The sequence below is a fragment of the Microcaecilia unicolor genome, chromosome 2 (genome assembly GCF_901765095.1).
Source record: "Microcaecilia unicolor chromosome 2, aMicUni1.1, whole genome shotgun sequence".
Classification (NCBI taxonomy): domain Eukaryota; kingdom Metazoa; phylum Chordata; class Amphibia; order Gymnophiona; family Siphonopidae; genus Microcaecilia; species Microcaecilia unicolor.
The window spans coordinates 380,482,335-380,509,978 of NC_044032.1; the positions used below are offsets into that span (position 1 = coordinate 380,482,335).

Sequence of the window (27,644 nt, forward strand, 5' to 3'; positions counted from 1 at the left end):
GCCTGTCTGCATAAAAGGAAGATTGACATGCCTGAAAGCGAGACTTCTGACCATATTGCTGACAATCAGGCCACTACCATCTGTTGTCTCGAAATCAAGATCAAATTTACTGAGATCTTCTCCAAATAGCCACTTGCCCCGAAAGAGCAGTTTAATTGGACGTGACTTCAACGCTGCATCTGCTGCGCAATGCAGTAACCAGAGTTGTCAATGTGCCGTGACAGCGAAAAACATATTGCAGGCTGAAATCCATATCATATCATAAATAGCATCCGCTAAGTAGACCAACCCCACTTCTGGCGGGCATTATGGCGCCCATCTCATGCTACCAACTGCTAATGCCACTTCAGGCATGCTCTTGCTACAAACGAGCTGCAAACTGTTGCTTGAAGGCCCAAACGGGTCACTTCAAAGGCTTGTTTCAGTGAACTTTCTAGCTTCCTATCCTGTAAGTCTTTTAGAGCAATGACCCCTTCCACTGGCAAGGTGGTTGTCTTAGTCACCTCTGTAACCAAGGAGTCCACTCTGGGAAGCTGCAATTTATCTTTCTCCTCCAGAACTAATGGGTAGAGACGAGTCATGGCTCTTCCTACTTTCAGCCCTGTGTCCAGTGAAACCCACTCTGCTGTAATCAGATCCTGAATGTCTGGATGCATCAGGAAGGCCTTTAAGTCCCCTCACAATTGATGAAGATGCTCCATTCAGGTCTACAGTTGCAAGAATAAGGAACAGATGGGATATGATACAATCTCATCCCAATTTTGAAGGAAAGAATTTGTGACTTGCTTTCTTCAGAGGAGAAAAGTCCAGCTGAATTACTAGATCAAGTTGCTGGACGTCAGGATGCATCAAGGGGGCATTATAAATGTGGTTCTTGTCAAAATGTGTGCAATTGATCCTAAAGATGGAAAAACATTTTTTTACAGCATTTTAACTAATTGCAGATCTGACCACACTGTTTACGTTATACAATGCCCCTGTAACAAATTATATGATGTGATACTACTAAAGCTTTTATGACCCATATATGCTTGAGCATAAGTCCAATCTGAAAAAGAAAAATACAAAGGAACCTCTGGTTTCACATTGTGAGCAACACAAACAGTTTTGATGAGTTGCAGTGTTTATCATTGATGTTGAGATGCCGCGTAAGCGTGGGTGAGATCGCAAGATCAGACTGCCATCAATGGGAGTCTCGCTGGATATTTAAACTTCACACTCTGAAGCTGCATGGCCTGAACTCTGCGACTGACTGGAATATTTTTTGCTGATTGACTAGAAAATCTTTTTTGAAAAACAGTGGGTTTTGTTCAATTGGTGGATAAGGATATGATGTCTTCAGAATGTATGAACAGTAGAGCATCTGACTTTTCAGACCTATTTTGAAACATGCAGAGAGTAAAGTAAAGTAGGTGTTCTGCGGTTTTGTGTTTTTTGAAGAACTGATCAGTTTGGAAGTAACAAATATATAATTATACTGTTTTAGAGAATTTTCTATGGTTGAGAATGCATAGCACAGAACCCCTGAGGAAGTTTGCATAACGGAGTGAAATGGTAGCCCCACTGGGCAAGATAGATAAGTGCTTGTTTTTTTTTCTCTGGCAATGTTTTTATTACCATACTAGTAAAAAAGGCCCATTTCTGACAAAAATGAAACGGGCGCTAGCAAGGTTTTCCTCGGAGTGTGTATGTTTGAGAGAGTGTGTGTGAGAGTGACTGTGTGAGAGAGAGAGAGTGAATGTGCGAGTGTATGTGGGTGTGAGTGTGTCTGTGAGAGAATGAGAGTGTGTGCGAGTGCATATGTGAGAAACAGTGAGTGTGAGAGACAGAGAGTGTGTTTCACATAGATACACTGTGTGTGAGAGAGTGTGAGAGAGTATGTATGCGATACACAGATTCTCTGTGAGACTGAGAGAGTGTGAGAGTGACTGTGTGACACAGAGAGTGAATGTGATAGTGTGAGACAGAGTGTGTGTGAGACAGTGTGCGAGAAAGAAAAGACACTGACTGTGAGAGAGTGTGTGTGTGTGTGACAGAGATACCTCCCCCCCCCTCTCTGGTATGAGGACCCCCTCCTCCCCACCCTCTCAGGTCTCAGGCCCCCCTCCCCCACCCAACCACCCAATAACCTTCTGTTACTTTATAGGGGAGTCTGTCGTTATGGCGGCACAGGTGCGTGCAGGACCTTGTTTTTCTCTCGCTGGTATGTGTGGAGAGGGTGGTTGCGATGTTTGAGGGTTGTTGCGGCAGCATGGAAGGGCGTCGTGGAAGTTGTTTTTGCGGCGTGCTTCTCGATCGTTTCATCGTTATTTATTCTCTGTTGCTTTTCGCTCTCGTGTCTCATCACTCATTAACCGGGAGGGCGGCTAATTCGCGAGGCAGGCAGGCTTAAGCCACAGCGGTAAGTCGGGAGGGCGGCTGTTGACCGCATGGTTTTTTTTTTTGCGTGGGTTCTGATGTTGACTTCATAATGGCTATGGTGACGTCAGCCTGTGCTACAAAGCCTAGCAAACCAACTCCGAAGAAGTCACGAACACAGGCAGCCAGACCCATAAAACGTTGGAGGTGAGAATTATTATATAGGATGAAAATTGGCATGATTTTTTCATCAAGATGCACATGATATGTGTTATAGAAATGCACAAAAAAATTGGGAGTTTTTAGACAGATGAAAGATAATTGACCCTTTATAAGAAGTATAAACGATAACTATCTTCTGAAAAGGTCCCTGAGGACTTTTCTCCCATAAAAGTTTTAATTTATGGTGTGTTGCTGCATCAGCAATTTTCATTATTTGAGTCAACTTTCTAGTGCTGGGTGCCATTTTCTTTTACTTGTACTGTTTTTCCCTTCAAACAAAGATTCTTCTTATGCTGTAAAGCAGTCTCTACATTTTCTTTTAAAACCCAATTCAGACCTTTCCGAGATTAACATTCAAAACTTACAACTTCACCAAAAATATAGGTAACAGAACAGAAAAGTAATTTTATAAAACATTTTTTTTACATATAAAGCATGCTAAAATGGCTATTTAAAAATTGTATGAGGTATAAAAGCTAGGTGCATGGATGACAGTGCCTACTATTTACAATCTGAACACATATCACTAAGGATAGAGTTTGGGAGGTGAAGTGATATTAGAGCCTAGTTTGTAAATACACATGCACCCCACCTCAGAACAGGTATACAATATGTGGAAAAGCACTGATATGAAACTGGGGCTAGTTTTGGAAGCCTTTATTAAATAAAAAACAAACAAACAAAACAAAACCACACAGGCATCTATGCTGCCTCTATTAAATAGGTGCATGTCTGGAATTTTATGAAAAACTTTGTTTATTATCACAAAACAGCAACACAAACATTTTGAAGGCAGTTAAAATAAAAAGTTGCTGCAATATAGTAAAAGTCTAATATTATAACGCCTAAAAGGTTAAGATGATCTTAACAACAAACAACTTTTCTCCTTAGTTAAAACACTAGCTTCTACTAATAAAGATGTATATTCACAGAAAACATGTCCCACCGACCAAGACCTCGCTGATAATTTTGCCAATAAGATCCTCCAATTAGGTCCGAACTATCTAAGGCTACTCCAACAAAGGAAGACAGTCAACCCGTAGTTTAGCCTTAATCGCCAGAGATCCTACAACCCAAGGACTCAAAACTGATAAAAACGGGGAATCTTTTCAACCACTAACAGCTGAGGATGTAAGATCAATACTGTTGAAATGCTCCTGAACCAGCTACTCCCTGGATCAATGCTCAAAACACCTACACAAATCCATCCCTATGGAAGCAATACACTGGTTACTCGATGATCTCAATAAGCTGTTAAAAACTGGCTCTCTTCCTCCTGATATGGGCAAAATTGCTCTCACCCCACTACTGAAGGGATCTGGGCCAGACGTAATATCGCCTGCAAACTACCGTCCAGTGGCAAGCATACCCCCTTTTACAAAAGCATTAGAAACCTACTTTAGTAAACAACTCTTTTTATCTGGAAAAATTTTCTATTTTACACTGGTCACAATTTGGCTTCAGATCGTCACATAGTATGGAAACAATACTGTTAGTTCTAACTAGCGGAGGTGTAGTCTAGTGGTTAGTGAAGTGGACTTTATCCTGGAGAACTAGGTTCAATACCCACTGTAGCTCCTTGTGATTCTGGGCAAGTCACTTAACCCTCCATTGCCCAGGTACAAATAAGTATCTGTATATACTATGTAAACTGTTTTGAATGTAGTTGTAAAAACCATAGAAAGGCAGTACATCAAGTCCCATTTCCCTTTACCAAACACCACCTATGCAAAGGCAACCAAGTAATTCTCCAATTCGATATACCAGCAGAGATTGATGCAGTTAAATCACACATTGCTATATCGGCGGAATTCGATGCGGTTGACCACACACTGCTGCTCGAACGCCTGGATCAGATAGGAATAACAGGGATTGTACTCAAATATTTCCGTGAATTCCTTTCAAATCGAAGCTATTCTGTCAAGCAAAACAACCAACTTTCCAACTACTTGTCTACTAACTAACTCAACTCTCACCGATCCTGTTCAACTTCTTTATGTCATCCCTTGCCTCAATACACCAGGGACTTAATGAACTACTTTTACCCTACATGGATGACATCCTGCTTCACTTACCAGTAACAGCATCAAACAAAGATCCAACTCAGTCTGTAGTGAATGGGATGACTGCTGTTAGCACCTGGGCCCTGACCAATAAACTGAAACAGAATGTGCAAAAAAAAAAAAAAGGTCCTGTGATTCCGAAATCAGAGAGTTGAGGTCCCATCATCAATATCTTTGTCCACTGTTCAAAGCTTTCCAGTCGAATCTGAAACCAGAGTATTAGGGGTCTTGCTTGATTTTTCACTCACCTTCTCTTCCCATATTAATCAGTTATGGAAGAAAATACTATTCAAAATGAGACAGTCAGACCATTCTTTCACCAAAAAGCCTTCGCACTAATAGTCCAAATGTTAGTCCTACCTCACTTGGATTATTCTAACGTTCTATTTCTTGGTATTAAGTGTCAATATCAGAAAAAACTGCAAATCATACAGAATACAGCTGCAAGACTAATATAAAGACTGAATAGATATACTAGCGTTTCAACTCATCTAAACAAACTGCACTGGCTTCCCATAGCAGAAAGACTCAGGTTCAAAGCTGCTTGTTTAATTTTCAAATCTTACAGAGCTTCACCTCTGAACTGCTAAGACCGCTTCACTATATTTGGTCCAGTCTAACAGACTGAAACAACTAATGCTAGCATCACCATTTCAAAAGACAATTCGAAATCAGAAGATTTTCAGCTCTGTATTCCCCGTACTTGGAGTCAAAATATGGAACTCTCTACCTATTCCCAAAAGAACAGAAAACAGTTACCTCAACTTCAGGAAGAGGCTAAAACCCTTTTTCTCTTCCCAAAGACTGCCTCATAATAATCCATCATGAATTCTACTTCCTAGTATCACCCATTATCTTTTCCTTTAATGTTTTTAGTCTCATGCATTATACCAATGGTCTCTAATGTTTCTCATACCTCACACTATCTGCTTTTGTTTCACCTAGAATGTAAACCGCACTGAACCCTGGAAAGGAGATAAAAGCGGTATACAAGAACTGAATTGAATAAAGGAACTGCACCAACCAAAGAACTTAAGAAAAACAGCCTTACTCCTCCAGCCATTCTGCCCTTGAACCATACCCTTCTGTTAATATGGATCATATAGGACATGCTGGACATGACCATAGGACCATATCATAGGCTGAACAATAGTCTGTCAGATTGTGTGCTGAACTAGGCCTCAAAAGGTTAAAAAGGGCAAACTGAAAAATGCTTGCAATGGTATATTTACTGATATTTACTGGAAATGGCCCTGTAGCAGCTATTCTTGTAGAGGCTTTGCAATATGGCCTAACCAGGAAATAAAAATGATTTGCAAACAGTTTTTGCTAAGGAATCGAAATATGATTTAATTAGAAAATAGTTTATAGACCCAGCTAATTTAGGGGAATTTTGATAGTCCAACAGGTGGTAGGCAGTAAACAGAAACTTGTGGTAAGAGTAAGCAGAACCTGTGGTTACAGAGACAATTATGTTGCAAATATGAATGACCCTGATGACCTGCTGATAGGTGAAATTACAGTAAATGTTAGATTAAGTAATTTCCATTAACTAAGTGCTGATTATATGAAAATGTAGTAATGCTGACACAAAGATAATTTGATACTAAGCAAATTAGTACATTTTAATTACACATGGAGAATGAGAACAGAAATAAATATGACGTAAGTGCATGTGATTTTTAGGGTATATAGCTGACAGCTGTAATCTGCATAAGGTAGAGAAGTAATATTGTGAATTCGCGCTTTGCGACCAGTTTACCGCTCTCTATGAGAAAAAGCTTATGGACTATGCTGATTGATTTATTCTGATTTGCTGTACTGACAAGAAACTGAAATAATTATATACCAAGTGTACCCCTGATTGGTAAGTCTAAATAAACTGCTTATTCTCATATTCTTTACAGCCTTCTGTGTCTCTCTCCTTCTTTTCGTCCTTTATAAGACAGCTTACATGTTGCAGTGGTTGACACTGTTAGCTACTGTATAGACTTGTGTTTAGTTACCTAGAAGGAGGGCAGACAGGTTGGAGTATATACACTTCGTTCACAGTCTTCTCTCAGCCCTTACCCACCCTAACCTGCCTGTCCAAGTTTCAGCCCATAATTCTCCACATTCCAGAGAAGATTCTAAGTTGTCCTAATCGGTTTTGTTACAAAGTCAAAAAAGCATTCATAAATGTAGCTTACTCAAACTCAAGCTTCTATTTCTTGGAGACAGCAACTGGATGAGATGAAATTATTTTATTTTTTTTATTGTATTTATTGCATTTGTATCCCACATTATCCCACCTCTTTGCAGGCTCAATGTGGCTTACAATTCATCACGGATACTGGAAATAGATGAGAATATACATTTGGTTTTACAGAGGATTTTGGGTTACATGGTGGTGAAATACATGATAGTGTTAAAGTAAAAGACATTATAAAACATTTCTGGATATATTAAAGATTATAAAGTTACGTGTGCTGATCTTTGTGATATATCTTGTCGAAGAGATAGGTTTTCAATAGTTTACGGAAATTGGTCAATTCATAGACCGTTTTCAGGTTGCGTGGTAACGCAAAAAGACGCCTTTGTTTGAAAGTGAGACACACTTCCTTGGCTTCCATAACATAAGCATGTAAAACTGGTTTCTCCATTGCCAATATGATGGGGCTTCGGGGTGCACCCACATTTGGAGCACACACCTTTTCCCTACTAAAATAGCTTTCCTTAGCTCATTGTCATTTGTATCATGTTATGAAGTTATCACCTTTATGACTAACTTTTCATGTATGCAATAATAAAGAGGATAAAAGAGTGTTTTCCAAGTGACATGGAAAATAGTTGTTCTTGAGAAATGCTGAAGTTTGGTCATGCCTTGAAACAGCTTTATAGCAAAACTTTGGCCACAGTCGGTGTGATTTATGAAAGTGGATAAGCACTCCATTTTTTTGAAAGCTAAGTCGTCAGACTCCTCCTTGTTTTTTGTCACGTTTAAATACTGATCCAGAAATTGTATGCAAGTAGAGTTTTAACAACTATTTTGAAAGGGGTTTTTATGCCTGTGATAAGAGGCTACCCTGGTAAAGTCCTTTTCACCCTATAAGATTGAGCAAAGGGTGGAAGTGAGGGTACTGAGGCTGTTTCCCTTTCAAGATTGTGTGTACTCCCGGAGTAGTATTTGAAGTTTGGAAAGTACTTTAGGATTATTATATGGGAGAGTATTTTGAGGATTAGTGTTACCTTTTCATGTAAGTCATGTGGTTTGTCAGAAGAGTTTCAGTACTTTAGTAATAAATCAGTAGTTTAGGCCAAATAACAGACTAAACCTAATTTATGAAATTTTCAGAGTAATATCACCTCAAAGAAGAAGCTACGGTTTCCTTAGCAGTGATTCAAAATCATGAACTTGATAATGCAGTGGACAATACCACCCTGGATTGCTATGAGTTCTCTCAATCTGCCTCATGGTTTCAAACACAAGGGAAATAAAAAAAAAATGTGAATCGGAATGTGAAAACCTGATGGAAATATTTTAAATAAAGCAGATGGAATTCACATTTTAAGGTATCTAAAACTTACAATCACGAAATTATTACTGGCCAACAAGTTAAAATTGAACCCTAGCTAAATGATGGTACTTTGGTTTAAGAACCTAGGGGTGACTGTTATCTTCTTCACCAATTTTATCCAATGACAGAATTTTATCCATTGAATCTGAATCCAAGGTTTTGGGAGTTATTTTACATTGATCATTGACGTATGAGCCTCAAGTAAACCAATTATACCCTAAAACGCTTTTAAAACAATTAAGGCTATTAAGACCACTTTTTGATCAACAAATGTTTACTCTTAAACTCCAGATGCTAAATTTTTCCGCATCTACATTATTGCAATGTTCTTTATTTGAGACTGCTCTACAAATATCTAAGGAAGTTACAACTTATTCAAAACACTGCTGCCAGGATAATTTTTACATTGAGAAAATTTAGTAGTGTATCAGGTTATATTGCTAAACTTCACTGGCTTCCAGTTAATGAACTAATTATTTTTGAAGTGTTCTGTTTGTTTTATCAGATTCTTTATAGTACTGTTTCTGAATTACTGATAAACATAGTCTCTATTCCTCTAAACAGATTTTCATCTCGGTTACATGATAAATTGATTCTTCGTCCTCCTTTATTTATAAATGTACGTTTTTATAGTGTGGTTAAGACCTTATTTTCGATCAGTGTAGTGTCTCTTTGGAACTCTTTTCCTCTTCACTTAAGATTAGAACAAAGCTATTGGAAATTTTAAATAAAGGATAAACCTTTTTGTTTAAAAGAGTACAATTCTCAATTCATTTATGTTTTTTTTTTTTATTATGTATGCTGACGAAAATCCTTGAATTTTGATTGTATGTTTAGATTGAATATCGTATTTGTACTTTGATTTCCTTATTTGTAGACCACGTTGAACACAGACGTAAATAGCGGTTAATAAAAATTATATTGATGTGGATATTTACTAACCTTACCCAACAGCACTAAAGAATTTTAGCTCACATCAAAAGGTTTGTTACATAAGGTTAATTAATGCTGTCCAAGTGGCATCAAATGAAAAAATGCCAAATTAGAAACCAGAAAGCATTTCACCATCGTTAATAGGGCTGTACCGAATATTTGTATTTGATTCGGCCTTGGATACATTCATATTTGGCCGAATATTTAAATTCAAGAACAAATAATCCGGGGCTCTACTGTGCTAAATCCTACTGAAATAAACACTGGATCTCTGATTTCACTTTGCTTATTTTATTATTTGTTACGTTAAAGCTCAATGCCCATTATTTGTACTTGGTATTTGTATTCAGATGAACAATATTTTACATTAGCATATTTTACTATCCAGCTGAATACGAATAATTGGTGCAGCTCTAATTTCATTAAACAATCCAGTCAATTAGGATTATTGTATGTCACACTGTGTGAGAAATGATTCATTTATAGGATGGACCATACTTACTAAAAAAACATTTAAATGGTGCAGCTTTTGACATAGAGTGTCTCCAATGCATGCTCTGAGGGCATCGTATCTGTCTCCTCTGATAAAAAAAGATAAAAGAATTAAATGATTCCTCAACCCACTCCCAAAAAAATTTAAAATACTGTCTTAGCTATAAAATATATTCAGAATCACCAGTTTATGATTAGTACTAGAAAAACAGTCACAGAAGTACAAAAAAACTCAACTGCTAGCAAAATGGGTGTGGTGTGGAGTGGACTGCTCTCCTAAATAGGTTTGGGGTTTAATTTCTTTCCATATTGGTTTAGTTTTGACGTGATGTGATAGGTGGGTAGATATTCATTGTAGAAAAAAAAGTTGGAGGAGTTTTGGTTCTACCCTCCCTTGGGAGGTGAAAATTGTTAAGATAAGGTGAAAAAAATCTACAATAAACAGTAACAAATTCTTTCAAAACATATTTGCAAAAACTACAGCATCAAAAGAGGAGATTCTTCTGATTTAAAAAAAAAAACTTATTTCAAACCTCTGTATGATAAATAAATCTGAACAATCTGGATGCGCTATGCTTATGAAAAGCAAAGATACTTATCTGTAACAGGTGCTCTCCGTGGACAATAAGGCAATTATTCTCACATCTGGGTGAAGTCATCTGAAGGAGCCCAGTGGGGATGCTGACTAACGAGTAATGTAGAAGCTTCTAGCAGCATCCTACCACACGTGTTGGTGCTTTCCCTCCTGACACGCAAGAACGGGTCAGGTGAAAAAGCATAAAGCAGATAGCATACAACTGAATTCATGTCCTAGGTTAGGTGGGAAACTATGTGAAAATAATCAGCCTGCTGTCCTTGGAGAACATCTGTATCTTTGCTTTCTCCAAGGACAAGCAGGCCTCCTCCTCATATCTGCAAAGCCCTAGCTACCAGGCTCACTGAAAACAAGAAAGCTAGAATAATTGAGTCTCGAAATGTTGAGACCAAAACTTCAAATCAACCTGGAACTATATACATACTAGCTGTGTAGATGCAGCCCGGAACAGAATAAAACAGGACCTAGGAACGTAGAGCTGGATACCAGATATCAAACAAATTTTGTAGAACTGCCTGTCTTAACCAACTGTCACATCAGGTATCTTGATCAAGACAGTAGTGGGACGTGACTGTGTGGACTGAAGACCACGTTGCAGCCTTGTAAATCTCCTCTGTGGAAGCTGATCTCAAGTAGCTCTGACATTGTGAATCGTGACATGTTCCTCAAGAGTCAGCCCAGCCTGAACATAAGTAAAGGAGATGCAATCTGCTTTCAATTTGAAAGTGTGCGTTTGCTGATGGCCACCCCTATTCTATTGGGGTCAAAAGTAACAAAAAGCTGGGTGGACTGTCTATGGGCTTGAGTCCGTTCCAGGTAGAAGGCCAAGGCCTGCAATCTCAAGTATGCAGTATACTTTTGCCAGCATGGGCAAGACGTTTTGAAGAAAATGTTCGTAGAACAATTGACTGGTTAAGATGGAACTCCGACACTACCTTAGGAAAGAACTTACGGTGCGTACAGAAAACTACTCTGTTGTCATGAAATTTAGTATATGGTTGATGAGCTACTAGGGCTTGGAGCTCACCGACTCTGAAGTTTTTGACCTGGAAAGTAGTGTTTCTGGTGGCGGTCACTTCAGCTTGCAGATGACAGGAACTCAGAGGCTCAAAAGGAGCTTTCATCAGCTGGGTGAAGACTATGTTGAGATCCCATGACATAGTAGGAGGTCTGGAAGGGGGCTCTGTTACCAACAAACCTCTCATGAAGCGAACAACTAAAGGCTGTAAAGAGATGGACTCGCCTCCTAAACGATGACGATAAGCACCAGTTGCAGAGATGAACCCTTACAGAGTTGGTTTTTAAACCAGATTCAGAGAGGTGTATGAGGTACTCAAGCAGTTTCTCTGTAGGGCAAGAGAAGGGATCTAAGGCCTTGCCCTCACACCAGATGGCAAACCTCCTCCATTTAAAAGAGTAACATCTCTTGGTGGAATCTTTCCTGGAAGCCAGTCCCCTGTTGTTATTTTAATGTCAGATCGGTTTGCAATAAAACCCATCTTATTAAAGATCTGATAGGGTTTGATTTTCTAACTGAAACATGGATAGCTAATAATGATCCTTGTATTTTAACTGATCTGTGTCCTCCTGGATAAAATGTTCTTAGTCATTCAAGATTAGAAAAGAAAGGAGGAGGTATTGCAATTATTTTCAAGTCGTTTTTTTAAATTGTCTTTAGTTGCTACTATTTGTTCCCCAGAATTAGAAGTTTTATGTTGTAAACTGACCGATTCTGATATTGGTTTGATAGCAATCCATCGTCCCCCAGGGAGTTGGAGCTCTGCTCATGAACTACAAGATTTTCCTTTTACCCAGTCGTTGAATTTTACTTCTTTATTATTAATAGGAGATACTAATCTTCATTTAGAGCTTAAAACAGACCCAGAAATTTTATTTCTATTTTGGATTTAGTTGGTTTATCTTTGAGCTCATGTCAAGCTATGAACAAAAAATGCTACAGTTTAAATTTCATTGCTGATACTCTGGATAGCCTAGTAAATTTAATTATTAATGATGTTAGATGGGACTCTATTCTCTGGTCAGGTCATCTCTTAGCTAATTTCAAATTGTCCTTTAAATATCATAGAGAAAACTCCTCTCTCTATCATAAAGTTACTAGGAAACATATTAAGGCCAATACTTTTTGGAGCTTAATTGTTCCTCAGTTAGATTTTTATGTTACCAATCCTTTACTTTAATATGATAATTGGCATACATTGCTTTCTGATACTAAGGGTGTATTGGCTCCTTTAATTAAAAAACTGTTCCAGTTTCCCATAAAGTAAAATGGTTCAATCAAGACCTTGCAAAATTAAAAACTAATTGCTGTTGATTTGAACATTGATGGTAAGGACAGAATGGAAAAAAGTGATGAAAAGTTAAAAACTGCAAATTTATAAAGCTAAAAAAATCTTATTATGCCTCATTGACAGATGTTTCTTCTTCAACTTATAAATACCTAATTACTGTGTAACCCTTTAGTGTTCAATGTTCCCGTAATAAGCCATATGGGAACAGATTGATGGGAACATTGGACACTAAAGGGTTTTAATTAATGTAGATGTTGAGTTGTATCCAGTTACTTTGGCTTTAGCATCATATGTTTCAGATAAGATTGTTAAAATTAGGAAATCATTTCCTCCAAGGTTATGTGAAGTTACTAATTTGTTGTTGCTCAGCTTATATTTTAAAATCTCCACCTTGTTTGATGGTTGATTGGTTTACCTCCATTATGAATTCACTTTTAGAGTCTGGATCTTATCCTTTAAATTTGGGTGGTGTCATCCTTACTCCTTATCATAAAAAAGGTTAATGCTGATCCTAGTACACCTTCTAGTATTTGTCCAGTAGCCAGCATTCTGATTCTTGCTAAATTATCAGAGTCTACTGTCACTTTTCAATTGTCTTCTTACTTAGACAGTTTTGCTTGTTTGAGTCCTCTTCAATTTGGATTCAGAAAATTTCACTGTACTGAATCTGCTCTCTGAACTTTACAGTCTGATGCAAAAGGATTAATGGCCAAAGGCAAGTCCATGATTTTGCTACAGTTTGATTTGACAGCAGCATTTGATATGATTGACCACAATATCCTTATGTTTAAATTAAATTCAATAGGCATTTCTAACAGAGTTTTTAATTGGTTTAAAGAATTACTAAGTAATAGGCAGTATTTGGTTAAAATGAAGGATGTGCTTTCTGCTACTTGGGAACCACCTTGTGGAGTCCCACAAGGATACCTTTTATCATCGACCTTATTTAACGTTTACATAACCAATATGCATTATGGCTTTTCTACATTAAGAGTTTATTTTTATTCGTATGCAGATGATATGCTGCTTTTAGTGCCAGAGGATGAAAATTGGTCTTCAAATACAGCAAAGGTAGTTAGATGTATTGATACGATTCAACATTATAGCTCAATTCATGGTTTTAAGCTGAACGCTGCTAAAACAAAACTATAATGGTTAGCCCAAAAGGGTAGCTCAATTCCTGATTCTTCACGTGTCAAAAGATCTGTGTTTGAAATTAGAAGGGTCTTCAAAGATCCTTGGAATTATTTGAGACTCCTCTCTTTCTTTAGAACCTGAAATTACATACTTGACTCAGTTTTTTTTAAACTACATAAAATGCATCATATTAGACTACATTTTGATACATCTCATTTGCCATATTGGTAGGATCAAGTGTTCTAAGTCATCTAGATTATTGTAATGCTTTGTATGTGCATATTTCTGCTAAGTTGCAATCCAGCTACAATTATTGCAATATACAGCGGCTAAACTCATTTTAGGTCTTAAGAAGTATGATAGTGCTACTAATGCTCTTTGATTTTTACACTGGCTACCTATTCACTTTAGAGCACAAGGTGGTATGTATGGTTTATAAGATATTTGATGGTTCATCTCCAGAGTATTTCTTAAACTAGATTACTTTCCCCCATGTACGAGGTTCCTTGCAATTCAGAGATTCATTACGCTTATTACAATCTTTTGTTGGTATGAAATATAAGAAAACATTGGAAACTTCTTTTTGTTATGCTCTTCAGTTTTAGCTTTCTCTTCCTATTTCTCTTTGAAAGTTTTCTGGTTATCTTCAATTTTGCAAAAATCTTAAGACTTATTTAAGCGTTTTTTTGTCTTAAATTGTTTGGGTTTTTTTAGTTTATTTTTGCTATGTATATCATAATTTGCATTTTCTACTTGATGTAAACTGCTTTGAACCACTGATTCAATGGGAGTTGGTGGGACACAAAAGCTGCATCACATCACATCCTCAGGCAATCCCAGGGATTCGAGTTCTAAGCTCTCAACATCCAAGCAGTGAGGGCCAGAGATTGGAGGTTGGGGTGCAAAAGGGAAACCTCATTCTGTGTGATGAGATTCAGAAAACTGTCCAATCTCTGTGGATCTTTGGAGGACAACTCCAGAAGAAGGAGGAGCCAGATCTGCCATAGCCAAGAAGCGATCAAATTTATGGATCCCCACTCTTGCCTGTGTTTCAGCAAAGTCTTCCCTATGGGAGGATACGTATACAGAGTCCTCGTCCTTAATGAAGGAGAAAGGCATCTGACACTAGTCTGCTGTGTGACCCGAGCCTGGAGCTGAACTGAGGGACTTTGTTGTTCAGATGAATGGCAAAAAGATCCACTGAGGGGGTGCCCCATTCTCGGAAGATCTTCTGGGCTACAACCATGTTGAGAGACCATTTGTGCTGTTGCAATATCCTGCTCAATTTGTCCACCAGACAGTTGTTCTTACAGGGAAGGTAAGTGGCACGGAGGTCCATACTGTGAACAGAGCCCACTGCCACATACCGAACGATTTCTGACACAAGGGGTAGGAACCCATATCTCCCTACTTGTTGACATAGAATATCGCAACCTGGTTGTCTGTTTGAATGAGAACAATTTGGTTCTGGAGTCGATCTCTGAAAGCCTTTAGAGCGGACCAAATGGCCTGGAGCTCAAGGAGATAGAATGGAATTGAACTTCCTGAGTGGACCACTGGCCCCCCAATGTGAAACAAATATATAGGAGTTCCCCAACCCAGGTTGGATATATCCGTTGTCAACCCCTTCTGAGGTGGTGGAATTTCAAATGGAAGTCTCAGGGTCAAATTGGACCTGATCGTCTACCAGAGAAGGGCATGAGCTAACTCCAGGGGAATGCAAATGACATCCGTTGGGTTTCCCGTCGCCTGAGACCACTAGAAAGCTAAGGTCCACTGGGTCACTCTCAAGTGGAGACAAGCCATAGAACTGAAGTGCACTGTTGAGGCCATGTAGCCCATCAATCTCAACATTTACCGAGCTGAAACCTGCTGGCTGCTGCAGACCTGAAAGGTAAGTGATACTAAGGTATCCACTCTTGAATGGGGAAGGAAGGCCAGAGCCTTCAACGTATTGAGCAGGGCTCCTATGTATTCCAATCGTCGAAATGGATAAGGTGGGGCTTGGGGTAGCTGAGGACAAACCCAGTAGCTCCAGCAACTGAATAGTTAGGCGCAGTGACTCCGTGGCTCCTTCCTGAGGTGTGCTCTTCACCAGTCATTCTTCTACATAGGGAAGCAAATAAACCCCCAGTCTATGTAGATACGCTGCGACTACCGCCAGACACTTGGTATAAACTCTGGGGGCTGACACCAGGACAAATAGGACAACGCAATAATAGAAGTGGCATTTCTCCAAGCAATATCTGAGATACTTTCTGTAAAGTGGAAATATTGAAATGTGGGTATAGGCGTCCTTTAAGTATAAAGAGCATGGCCAATCGCTTTCCTGAATTAGAGGAAGAAGGGTGCAAAGGGAAATCATCCTGAACTTTTCCTTGACCAGAAATTTGCTCAGGGCCCTTAGGTCTAGGATGAGCAGGAACTCCCCCCCCCCCCCCCAATTATTTGAGAACGTATCTAGAACAGAATCCCTCCCCTTCTTCTACTGGTAACACGGGTTCCACCGCTTGGCCCTGTAGAAAGGCAGAGATCTCCTCTAAAAGTACCTGCTTGTGCTGAGAGTTGATGAAAGACAACTCTCGGTGGGCAATTTCGTGGTCTCTGATGCCAATTCAGTTCATACCCTAGACAGACTAGTTGAAGAACCTACCAGTCGGCGGTTACAAGGGACCATCTGTGTTGGTAAAAAGTGAGCCTCCCTCCAACTAGTAAGCAGTCCAGGACGGATACTTGTTGAACTATGCTCTGCTGGAGCCAGTCAAAATCCTGTGCCCTGTTTTGACTGTGGAGTAGGCTGGGACTTCTGAGGATAGGGTTTGGCAAGGCCTGGGTTGCTGGGCCTGAGTCAGCTGAGCAAAGCAAGTGGGAGGCAGGAACCTAAGCCTTTGAGAGTAATAGGGTCGCCGCCTAGGCCCGCTGGAAAATCATCTTGTTGGAAGAAGATGCTGATGGACGATGCTGAGACAGAATGTGGATGGTGTCTGTACGTTTCTTAATGAAGTCAGTGATCTCTTCCACCTTCTCTCCAAACAAACTGTCCCCTTGGCACGTCCACCAATCTCTCCCGAACTGCTGATTCGAAATCATAGGCACACAGCCAGGAGAGTCTGGATGCAACATCAAAAGTATTATAGGCAGTCCTGGCCAGATAATGCCTACACTCCATCTGCTTGTTAGTCAGCCAGCCAAACTCTGCGGTCTGCTGCATAGTGAGAGAGTCCATCAGACAGTGTCCTGTTCACTAAAGACTCCAAGTAAAGGCTCATGTACAGCTGGTAGGATTGGATGCGGACAACAAGCATCGAGGCCTGAAAAGTCTTCCTCCCAAACAAATCCAAGTTCCAGGCCTCTTGTCCCGGGGGTGCTGAGGTATGAGTCTGAGAACTCTTGGACTGATTGAGAGCAGATTCGACCACCATGGAGTGGTGTGAGAACTGTGCCCTCTTGAATCCAGGAGCCTTCTGGATACAATATTATGTATCCACCTTCTTGAGTGCGACCTGCAATGTGAGGAGAGATTTCCAGTTCTTCAACAGTGCGTCCCTTAAGTATAGGGTGCAATGTCACAGTGACCCCTTCCATTAGGAGACTTACACTCCAGGACGGATTTTTGCCCTAGGCCCCTCCTCCGTCTCCAACTTAAATGGGATGGCCGCAGACATCTCCCTCACAAAACCAGTGAAAGAGAGCGCCTTTGGTGGAGATTTCAGTCTCTCTTGAGGGGAAGAGGGATCAAATGGTATGCCACATGACTCCTCCTCCGAGAAGTAATGCGGATTCTTATCTGATTCCCAAGAGTGGTCCCAATCAGATTCTTCCGCATACTCAGAGGCAGCTGAATGAGTCTGCACTGACCTCAGCCTGGTGGAGCAAGGTCCACGCCCCGAGATACAGCCCTACTCTCAGACTCCGGGGAAGCTTCCTCCCCCAATGTCAAGAGCAGTACTGAATGTCTAGAAGTCAACACCCTGAGAGGCACCTGCATCGAAGATCTGGGCACTGGCACTGATGGAGCCTCAGAGAGGGCCAGGGGCTGTTCCACTGGTAGCACAAGCGCCCGCGATGCCTGAGCAGGAGGCCTCTGCAGTAACTGTGCCAGCTTCTCTCAGAGCATGTTCTGGAACTGCTCATCAAAAGTGGGCATTGGCATAGGCCTGGGAGCCAGGGAAGAGGCAGCCTGAGAAAGAGTGGTGTCGAACCAGCAGCAGGGATCGGGCCACTCGATTTGTGCACCAGAACCTCTTCTAAGGAGGTGGAGCATTCCTTCCAGCACCACGCTTCTCGGGCATCGGAATATCTGATGACCTGGTGCTCCCACCATCATGAGTCGAGGAACACTGGTTATTATGCTTCTTGGACTTTCCCCGATTCATAGAGCTCTGATCCCTTGGTGCCAATAAGGAAGACACAGAACCCGTGCGCATCCTTGCTGTCAGGTAGGATGATCACTGATCCCGGGGCCTGCTATCAGTGCCTGGTGTCGAGACAGATGGAGACCTCCTCGACGTCAGTCACTCCCAGTGGATGTTGAAAGTCTGAGCAGCCATGGAGGTCGATGCAGCCAGTGCCTAAGTTGATGTTTCAGCCTTTAAGAAGCTAAAATGTTGCTCTCTTTGAGCCTGTCATGCCCGCTGAGTTCTCATGTGCATTTTTAAACAGAGATCACAATCAAAGGGGTCACGATCTGGCCCAAGGCACCCAATGCAATAAGAGTGCGGGTCCAAGAGAGAAACCACCCAATTATATTGGGCATACCTCTTGAAGCCACTGGGGGTCTTCTTTGTCATCGCTCCTCAATCAAAAAGGGGCAGCGTTCAAACTGAAGTTGAGGCTGCGACCTAAACCAGGCAACCACTCCTGAAAACGAAGAAAAACTTTAAAAGAATGAAAAAAAAAACACACAAAAAAATGTAAGGGGTTTGACTATAAAGAAAAATAAACTAGCATGGGAAGGCACTTTGTAGCATGGGAAGGCACTTTGCAAACAACAGTGCAGCATAAAGAGAGAACACATGAATGACTCTCTCAGCTCTGAGGAAAAAAACAAGACTGGAGGACATGGGTCATGCATCGGGCAGGAAAGCACCAGCGCATGCATGGTGGGATGCTGCTGGAAGCCTCTAGATTATTCGACGGTCGGCGTCCACATCGGGCTCCCTTGGATGGTGTCACCTAGATGTGAGAATAAGGAGGCCTGCTTGTCCTCAGAAAAATATAGGTTATAATTAGAAATAAAAGTGTTTTTACCTTGGAAGAAACTCTTCACAATCTGTGTGCTCCAAATATTCAACAATATCTACGGCATCAATATAGAGCTGAAAAAATACCAAAATTTATAGTTACATCTTAATGTTAAATGCACCATCAAATTACCACACATTTTGACTTGACAGCTCTATTGCTTAATGCCTATCCCAATGACACCTTACCAGGGCCACTGCTCTGTCATGATTGTGTGGCTATATCTACTTATTATCATGACTTGGTAGCAACTGCACTGTGTTTTCCCCACTCTCAAAATGTTTGTTCTCCTCTCTACTGTAGTCACTGCTTTCTGTCAGGTTTGCTCTCACCCTCCTCTCCAGCTGCTCTTATGTGCTCTCCAGGAGTGGAGGCCCAAGGAGGACTGGGTGGGTGGAGGGTGGGCAATGATTTCTCCCCCTGCCCCCTCATTACAAATATTACCTTTGCTGGCAGGGAAGCTGAAACCACGCCAGCCAAAGAAATTCACTGCTGAGCCACTCCCCTCCTCCTCATGCTGCTGCAGTATAGAGCAAGCTGGTGGTGTGCTGTCCACACCGGAACTCCGTAAGGTGAGGTTGTGCAAGAACAGTATGTGTGAGGAATCCTGGCACTGGCAGCTGAAGGCACGCCATGGCTTGATTTTTTACTGTAGTGGCACGATTATGAGGGTAGCAGCTCGACAGTAAATTTCTTTGGCTGGCAGGTCTTAGGCATTGAATGGGTACTGCCCAGCCCCCACTCCCTGTGGCCACACCACTGGTGCCTTCCCATCCACTTCAGAACCATACCCCTGCAGTATCAACTCTTACATGCTTGCCCATCGAAAAATATCTTCCCTTCTCCCAAACCGAGTCATCTCTCACATGCTGGCTCTCCCAAATAATCTATTGGCACTGATCTCTATGCACATACATAATTGCTGCAACTGCAGGTAGTTCTCCATCAACACTGACTGCATGCTTCAACTTGCTAATTTGCAACTCCATTAGAAGTTCATCTTCTTAGAAACACTCCATATGCTGTGTGAGTCAACAGCTGACAGTCAGCGCTGATGAAGACTAGAACTGAAAAGCAGCAGCTGTGATTAAATCTGACAGCTCTTCAGATTTTTTTTTTGGGGGGGGGGAAGGTGGGTTCAGTAGATTGAAGGGTTTGGCAGAAGGAATATGGAGGAGGAAACGAGAAGAAAAGAAGGGCGTGAGTGGGTAGAAGGAAGGAAGGAAGGGAAGAAGAGTGTTTTACAGTCTAACAAATAAAGACATTTTCATCTGTAAGTGCATCCTTACAAAAAGGTGGTATGAACATGCAACACTGCCTGAAGCAATATTTTTTTTTTGGTGGGGGGGGGGGGGGGGATGTTTGGTAGGAGTAGGGCAAGAGTAGCCACAGATTTTGTAGAAAGAGACAGAGGATCAATAATAAGGCCTTGCTTTGTGGGCCAAGGAGAAGGGTTTTGAGACAGTGTGACTGCTGCTGAGGCAGGGAGAAGGCACTGGTGGTTGACAGAATGAGGCTTCTCCAGTAATTTTCACTGGGTATCAGCTAGTCAAATGACTCACTTGTAGACCTGGAAAAGCTCCAAGCTTGGTTAAGCCTAGAAAGGAGAAAAATTATATTGAGCTCAGCTGTTTCAGTGTCTAGGTACACATGAAAGATATGGGGTAATATTCAGAGGCTCCTACCTGGTTAAACAGAAGCGAGTGAGCCATTGGATTTTTAGCAGAACCTAACTACACAGTGGCACTGAAAATCCTATGTGACCGCTGTGGCACTATTTAGTGCTGAGACAGTCCTAGGGCAAAGTCAGGGCAGTACCAGGATTTACTGGTTAGCAAAGTTATTCAGTCTAAATCCCAGTTAAAGTTAGGGCAGCAAAAAGGCTGAAAAACCATGGGTTACAATAAAGTTGCAGGGTCTTATTCTTTGTTTTAAGTCTCTTCATTGTTAATTGTAAAAGTGAGTTAGTCCAATGTTTAATTGTGTTTCTGAGAGATCAGGTTTCACAAATACATTCCTTATTGTCCATGCCTGTCACGATTGTGGTCGTGACCCCTCTCAGACTCACCTTATTTCCTGTGGTCAGCTTCTGAGCTGGCTTCTGTCTGTTCTTCCTGAGTTAGCTCTGTCTCTGTGTGCTGGCTGCTTCCAGCATGGCTCTGATTACTCCACTATACTGCACCTGTGTTAAGCCTCTCTGTGCTTAGGTATGCTTTCTGCCTGTGTCTTGGTTTGTGTTCCTCTTGCCCTCTGGTGGCCAGACCCAGTGGCTGCCATAGACTTTCCAGACTTTCTTTCTGGTCAGGTCCAGATATTCCAGCCCTCCAGACTTGGTTTGAATTTTGGCAGCTAGCCTCACCCTTAGCTGCCTCATGATTCCTGCATCTGAGTTTCAGCTGCGGATGGGTTTATTACCACCTGGAACCTTCTGAGTTTGCCTTTGCATCGTCTAAGGTCCCTGGTTTGTTAGTGCTTTTTTGCACTTCTGCCTAGTCTGGTTTCTTGTTTAGTTCCTTGTCTGTTTCTAGTTATCTGTGTGTAGTTTAGCTTAGGTTTATTTGCTTACTTCCCTAGTCTTGTTTCTGGTCTATATTCCTTGTCTAGTTTCTGTTTGTCTGTGTCTCTTGCTTAGTGGCTGCTCTGCAGCTTTCAGTCCTATCTCTTGTCTGTCAGTATTTGTACCTAGTTTCAGTGGCTGCGTGGCAGCTTTCAGTTCCTGTCCTTTAGCTTGTCCATTTCCTGTTTTGTGTAGTATTGCCTGTCTGTGAGTCCTAGCCCAGTTTCCTGCCTTGCTGCCCATGTATATTCCTTTCCCCTCTGACCCTCAGTCCCGGTTCCGCCTAGTATCCAGTGCCTGCCCTGTCATGTAAGTCCTGCCGGCCGCCTGCACCCAGGGGCTCAACTCCTGGGGAACAGTGGTAAAGCGCAGGTGAAGCCTAGCTGTTTCCTGCTCTGCCTGTTCCAGCTTGTTTGCCTCTGCAGCAACTCCAGTCCGGGGTTCCAGTCCTGTTCTGCCTTGTCTCTGGTGTGGGGTGGTTTGCCTGCCACTGCTGCTCCACAGCAGTGGCCCAAGGGCTCACAAACCTAGTTTCTGCCTTGAAAGCCTTACAATGCCAGATCTCCAGCCTAGTGAATTACTGAATGCCTCTCTACCAGTAGATAGAGCCTAGTTCACTCACCTTATAGAGAGCAGGTGATACCTTCAGCTCCTCAGTATTTCTCTGAATCCAGCAGATAGTGCAGACATGTGGTCTGGTGCAGCAACTAAGAGTAGTCCACACCTGAGAAGGCTCCAGCCACTATAAGGTGAGTGAATTAAGCTCCATCTGCTGTCTGGGGGACATAACCCACTAGTTTGGCCTGGTTTGGCATTGACAATAAGGATGTGATTAATTGAGAAACCTCATCCAGAAGAAAATGCACACTAAACATCGGACTAACTCACTTTTACAATTAACAGTGAAGAGACTTAAAAAATAAGACCCTGCAACTTCCTTTTATCTCATGGCCTTTCATTTTCTTTTGATGCACTGTATCAGAAGAAAAAAATGGTAATTCAATAAAGCCCAAGGAAACTAACCCACTGTTGCAAAGGAGAAAACTTTCCAGTCACAGCTTTCAAGACTTCCTGGCTTGCAATTCCTCCCACAGCTGCTGCCAATGGTGTTAAAAAGCCACGTGCAGTCCAGGACAGCCATTTCACAATGTCTTCATCCACTTTGGGCTGCAGCAAAAATCCACACAATAAGAACATGGATATCAATGGCACAGCTTCAAAATTTGTCTTAAAAAAAAACAACGGAGTTTATTTTAACATTTACTACACTTAACATCACTTGCAGTAAAATTCCTTTGAGATTCAATAAAAAGCATTAATTTCTAAATATTTCTTACTAGTTAGTAGTGTTTTTGACCCAGTGGAGACTTCTATTTATACATTCTTGAATAGATCCCAATTCAGCATCTTTTGTGTCTTCATCAAGTTTTAACAGTTTTTCAATCCAGTACATTTGCACTCTCAAGCCCTCTGTAACATATCACCACAAAGTGACTAGGACTTCCCCCCACCCCCAGCTGAACCAGTGAACAAAGGACCTAATCCAGGAATTTAATCTAGGTTCGCCACGTGGCAGGAGGATACATCAAAATTGGATTACTGCAATGCTCTATACAATGGTCTGACTACAAAGGGCCTGCACCAGTTCCAGTTGATTCAGAATGCAGCAGCAAGACTCATAGAAGGTTGCAAGCGACGTGACCACATCACACCATTTTTGCAAAAACTTCATTGGCTACCAGTACAATACAGGGCTAAATTTAAAACTCTATGTCTGATCTTCAAGGCCCTGAAAGGAAATGGCCCCTAGTATCTAAAGAATAGGATGATCCTCCACACACCACCAAGGACGCTAAGGTCCTCCCAAGGATTTTCACTAACTACATCCTCTCCAAAAGACATTACACGATGTGATACCCGCAAGCGAGCATTCTCCGGAGTAGACCCCATACTCTGGAATGCATTGCCTGAAAGGCTCCACTTAACACAGACTACCTCTACTTCAGGAAGCAGGTGAAAGCTTGGCTCTTCAACCAAGCCTTTAACGGAAGCAACTAACTTGTTAGTCTCACTCACACACACAAGGATTGACTCCGACTGCACATATTGCAGTGGGACATGTTTATCCACTCCTACCCTAGCTGAGATAATATTTAACCATGTCTCTGACCTCACGTGCAACTTCCTTCAAATCAATCACCTTACTTTCTAATTCTTTCTACTTTCTTACTCGTCTATGTTACAACTTTGCCTTACCCTTCACTACCAATTATAGTGTTCTAGTACATATTGAGGGGCATAATCGACCAGAAACGCCTATCTCCATGGGCGTTAATCTCCGAGAACGGGTCCGTGAAGGGGCGGAGTGAACCGTATTTATTAAAAAAAATAGACGCCCATGCTTTATTCGCCAAGGTGTGAGCTGGGCGTTTTTGCTTTTCACCGATAATGGAAAATGAAATCGCCCAGCTCAAAAACGAATAAATGCAAGGCATTTGTTCGTGGGAGGGGCCAGGATTCATAGTGCACTGGTCCCCCTCACATGCCAGGACACCAACCGGGCACCCTAGGGGGCACTTTTACAAAAACAAAAAAAAAGGTAAAAGAGCTCCCAGGTGCATAGCACCCTTCCCTTGGGTGTTGAGCCCCCCAAATCCCCCTCAAAACCCACTGCCCACAAGTCTACACCAGTACTATAGCCCTAAGCGGTGAAGGGGGGCACCTACATGTGGGTACAGGGGGTTTGGGGGGGGGTTGGACGACTAGTAGCATTAAGCAGCACAATTGTAACAGGTAGGGGGGGGATGGGCCTGGGTCCACCTGCCTGACGTCCACTGCACCCCCTAACAACTGTTCCAGGGACCTGCATACTGCTGCTTGGGAGGAGGGTATGACATTTGAGGGTGAAAGTAAAAAGTTGTGAAACATCATTTGTTGTGGTGGGAGGGGGTTAGTGACCACTGGGGGAGTCAGGGGAGGTCATCCCCGACTCCCTCTGGGGGTCATCTGGTCATTTAGGGCACTTTTTGGGGCCTTATTCGTCAAAAAACAGGGTCCAGGAAAAGTGCCCTAAATTCTAGCTACAAACGCATCCATTATCGGCGAAGGGCGCCCATCTCTGTTCGGGTGATAACCACGCCCCAGTTCCGCCTTCACCACGCCTCCGACACTCCCCCGTCAACTTTGTCCGCATCCGCGACGGAGTGCAGTTGAAAGCGTCCAAAGTTCGGCTTTCGATTATGCCGCTTTATTTGTTTTTGTGAGAAGAACGCCCATCTCCCGATTTAGGTCGGAACTTGGGCGTTATTCTCGTTCGATTATAAGCAGGATAGTGTTGTCATTGCAAGTAGTATACCATGCCATACTTTGCATTGTTGTTTGAATATTTTTACTGCTCTAATTGCCTCCTGCTCATGTTTGATCTATTCTTACTATACACCGCCTTGAGTGAATTCCTTCAAAAAGGCGGTAAATAAATCCTAATAATAAATAAATAATAATAGTGCTGAGCAAGCTCAGTACTCTAGTATTAAATATATTATTCTATTAACTACTGATACTATTGCTGTGACCCTAATTGAACATAGGTACAAAGCTGCTGTACCAGTGGTACCCAACACCAGTGAGATTAAGCAGAAAGTCTAGGACTGGATAATATAGTTGCTGGAGGAATTGTGGGCAAATTAGAACTTGTTTGCATGTATGGTGGGAATACCTAAAGGAGAAAATCTTCTGGGGAAAATGTACGGAGGAGATCATAAAGTAAGGGTCCTCAAATCCAGTCCTCGAGGTCCACAACTCAGCCAGGTTTTCAGGATATTCACAATGAATATGTATGTGATCTATTTGCATTCACGGCTTCCATTGCATGCAAATAGATCTCACACATATTCACTGTAAAAATCCTGAAAACCAGGCTGGGTTGTGGACCTAGAGGACGTCTGTCATAGAAAGGGAAGGCCAGGTCAACAGTTGGCCTGGAGAGAGTTCTAAGGGTGTCACTATGCTGCTTAATGACAGTAGCAGCCTCCTACACCTTAACTCTGAAGAGATTCTCTCCACAGCATGGCATATCAAGCTTTCCCTGCACATCTTGTCTTGTCTTAGGTCTGAGGATGTGTATGTGGGCATCAATCCCCATGGCAGCAGCTCTTGATGCCTTTTTGTAGGTTTCTCGGATATTTTTCCCACACTCTTTCCCTTTGGCTATTAGCGAGGGGAGCAATTCAGCCTTATATTTAAGAAGGGTGTCCACAAACTGCAACAAAAACTCCCAAAGAACAGAGGAACTTGCTAGGAAGATGCCAATGTCTGAGCCTCCCTCCAAGGGAGCACCAATGAACAAGTCTCTGAACTCTTGGCTCTTGAAAGTGCATTTGACAACTATTTTTAGACCTTCCATATCAAGACCAATACTTCTCCTATATTGCTTCCATATTCTTCAGGTTTTTTTCCTCAGGGCAGTAAGTTTATTTAAGCAATATAGAGACTAGACCACTACAAAAGCTCCTATGGCCAGGCAAACTGTCACTCTTTCATCTGGCTGCTATTTCACAATATGCAGCTATTGTGCAGCCCCTTATATCCTCCTCCATGCACTGAATACATAACAGGAAAACTTTGGGATTCTCCAAGGACAAACATTTCAGTCTTGGTTTAGGAATACATAACTAGCAAGTCAGTGCCAAAGCCCTGACCTAGCTATACATACATTAGTGAGGGCAGCCTATCCTGAATATTCTCAAACACTGGCTAAATACAGTGAATTAGATAGTGATAAAACATATAAAGTGAAGTTACTTACCTGTAGAAGGTATTATCCAAGGACAGGGCAGGTAACCTTAAATCTGGGTGATGGCATCTGACAGAGCCTGGTGTAGGACACTACCCAGGCTTTTGGCAGCAGCTCCACAATACATGTACGAGTGCCTTCCCACCAGAAGTGAGAGCACGGGACCCTCAGTCAGCATGGTTAAAAGGTGAAGAGGAAGAGGCTATTAGAGCCAAAAGAACATCCTTCAATGATTGGAAAAAAGATCCGAATGAAAAAAATAAGAAGCGACATAAGTACTGTCAAGCTAGATGCAAAGCACTGATAAAGAAGGCTAAGACAGAATATAAAGAAAAACTTGAGGCAGAGAAAAAAACGCATTGTAATACCTTTTTCAGGTATATCAGAAGCAGAAAGCCTGTGAGGGAATCCATGCGACCGTTAGATCACGAAGGAGCAAAAAATGCACTCAGGGAGGATAAGGCTATAGCGGAGAGACTGAATGAATTCTTTGCTTTGATCTTATGGAAGAAGATGTAAGAGATCTACTTGTATCAGAAATGGTTTTCAAGGTTGATGATGCGGAGGAAATGAAAGAAATCTCGGCGAAATGTAATTTGCCAAATCGACAAGTTAGAGTGAAAAATCACCTGGACCGGCTGGTATACAACCCAGGGTACTGAAAGAATTGAAACATGAAATTGCTGATCTGATGTTAGCGATTTGCAACCTGTCATTAAAATCATCTGTAGTACCTGAAAACTGGAGGATGGCCAATGTAACACCGAGGGTTCCTGGGATGATCTGTGAAATTACAGACCAGTAAGCCTGACTTCAGTGCCAGGCAAAATTGTGGAAACTACTATAAAGAATAAAATTACGGAACACAGACAAACATAGTTTAATGGGACAGAGTCACCATGGGTTCAGTCAAGGTGGTTTGATAACAGGAGATGGCATGATGTCACAAGGCTGAAGCCGGTCTCCACCAACTCCACCAGAGATTTTAATTCTCCCCAGTGCAGCCACCGCCATCTTGTACACCCAAAATAATGAAAGAGTGACAAGCTCCATCTACTGGCTTTAGTACACATAATGGGGCCAGATAGGCCCATGCTGTATACTGTTAGCAAACCTCCTTGGGTCCAGCTAAGGGAAGTCTTGCCTCACCAATTTGCTTAATTTCTTTGAAGACGTGAATAAACATGTGGATAAAGGTGAGCTGATTGATGTAGTGTATTTAGATTTTCAGAAAGATTTTTAAAAAGTTCCTCATGAGAACTCCTGAGAAAATTAAAAAGTCATGGGATAAGAGGCAATGTCCTTCTGTGGATTAGGAATTGATTATTGGACAGAAAACAGAGGGTAGGGTTAAATGGCAAATTTTATCAATGAAGGGGGTAAAT

General features: G+C 41.7%; 1 protein-coding gene across 2 annotated transcripts in view; it reads right to left on the reverse strand.

Annotated features, from left to right (window-relative positions):
• The window catches only part of UBA6 (ubiquitin like modifier activating enzyme 6), a 262,135-nt gene that overhangs the window by 106,320 nt on the left and 128,171 nt on the right, over window positions 1–27,644 (reverse strand). For both annotated transcript variants that reach the window (XM_030190526.1, XM_030190525.1), the window contains 3 exons: window positions 22,491–22,634; window positions 18,917–18,984; window positions 9,636–9,714 (listed from right to left, as the gene is read on the reverse strand). In XM_030190526.1, the coding sequence (XP_030046386.1) occupies window positions 9,636–9,714; window positions 18,917–18,984; window positions 22,491–22,634 (291 nt within the window). The remainder of the gene's footprint in view (window positions 1–9,635; window positions 9,715–18,916; window positions 18,985–22,490; window positions 22,635–27,644) is intronic.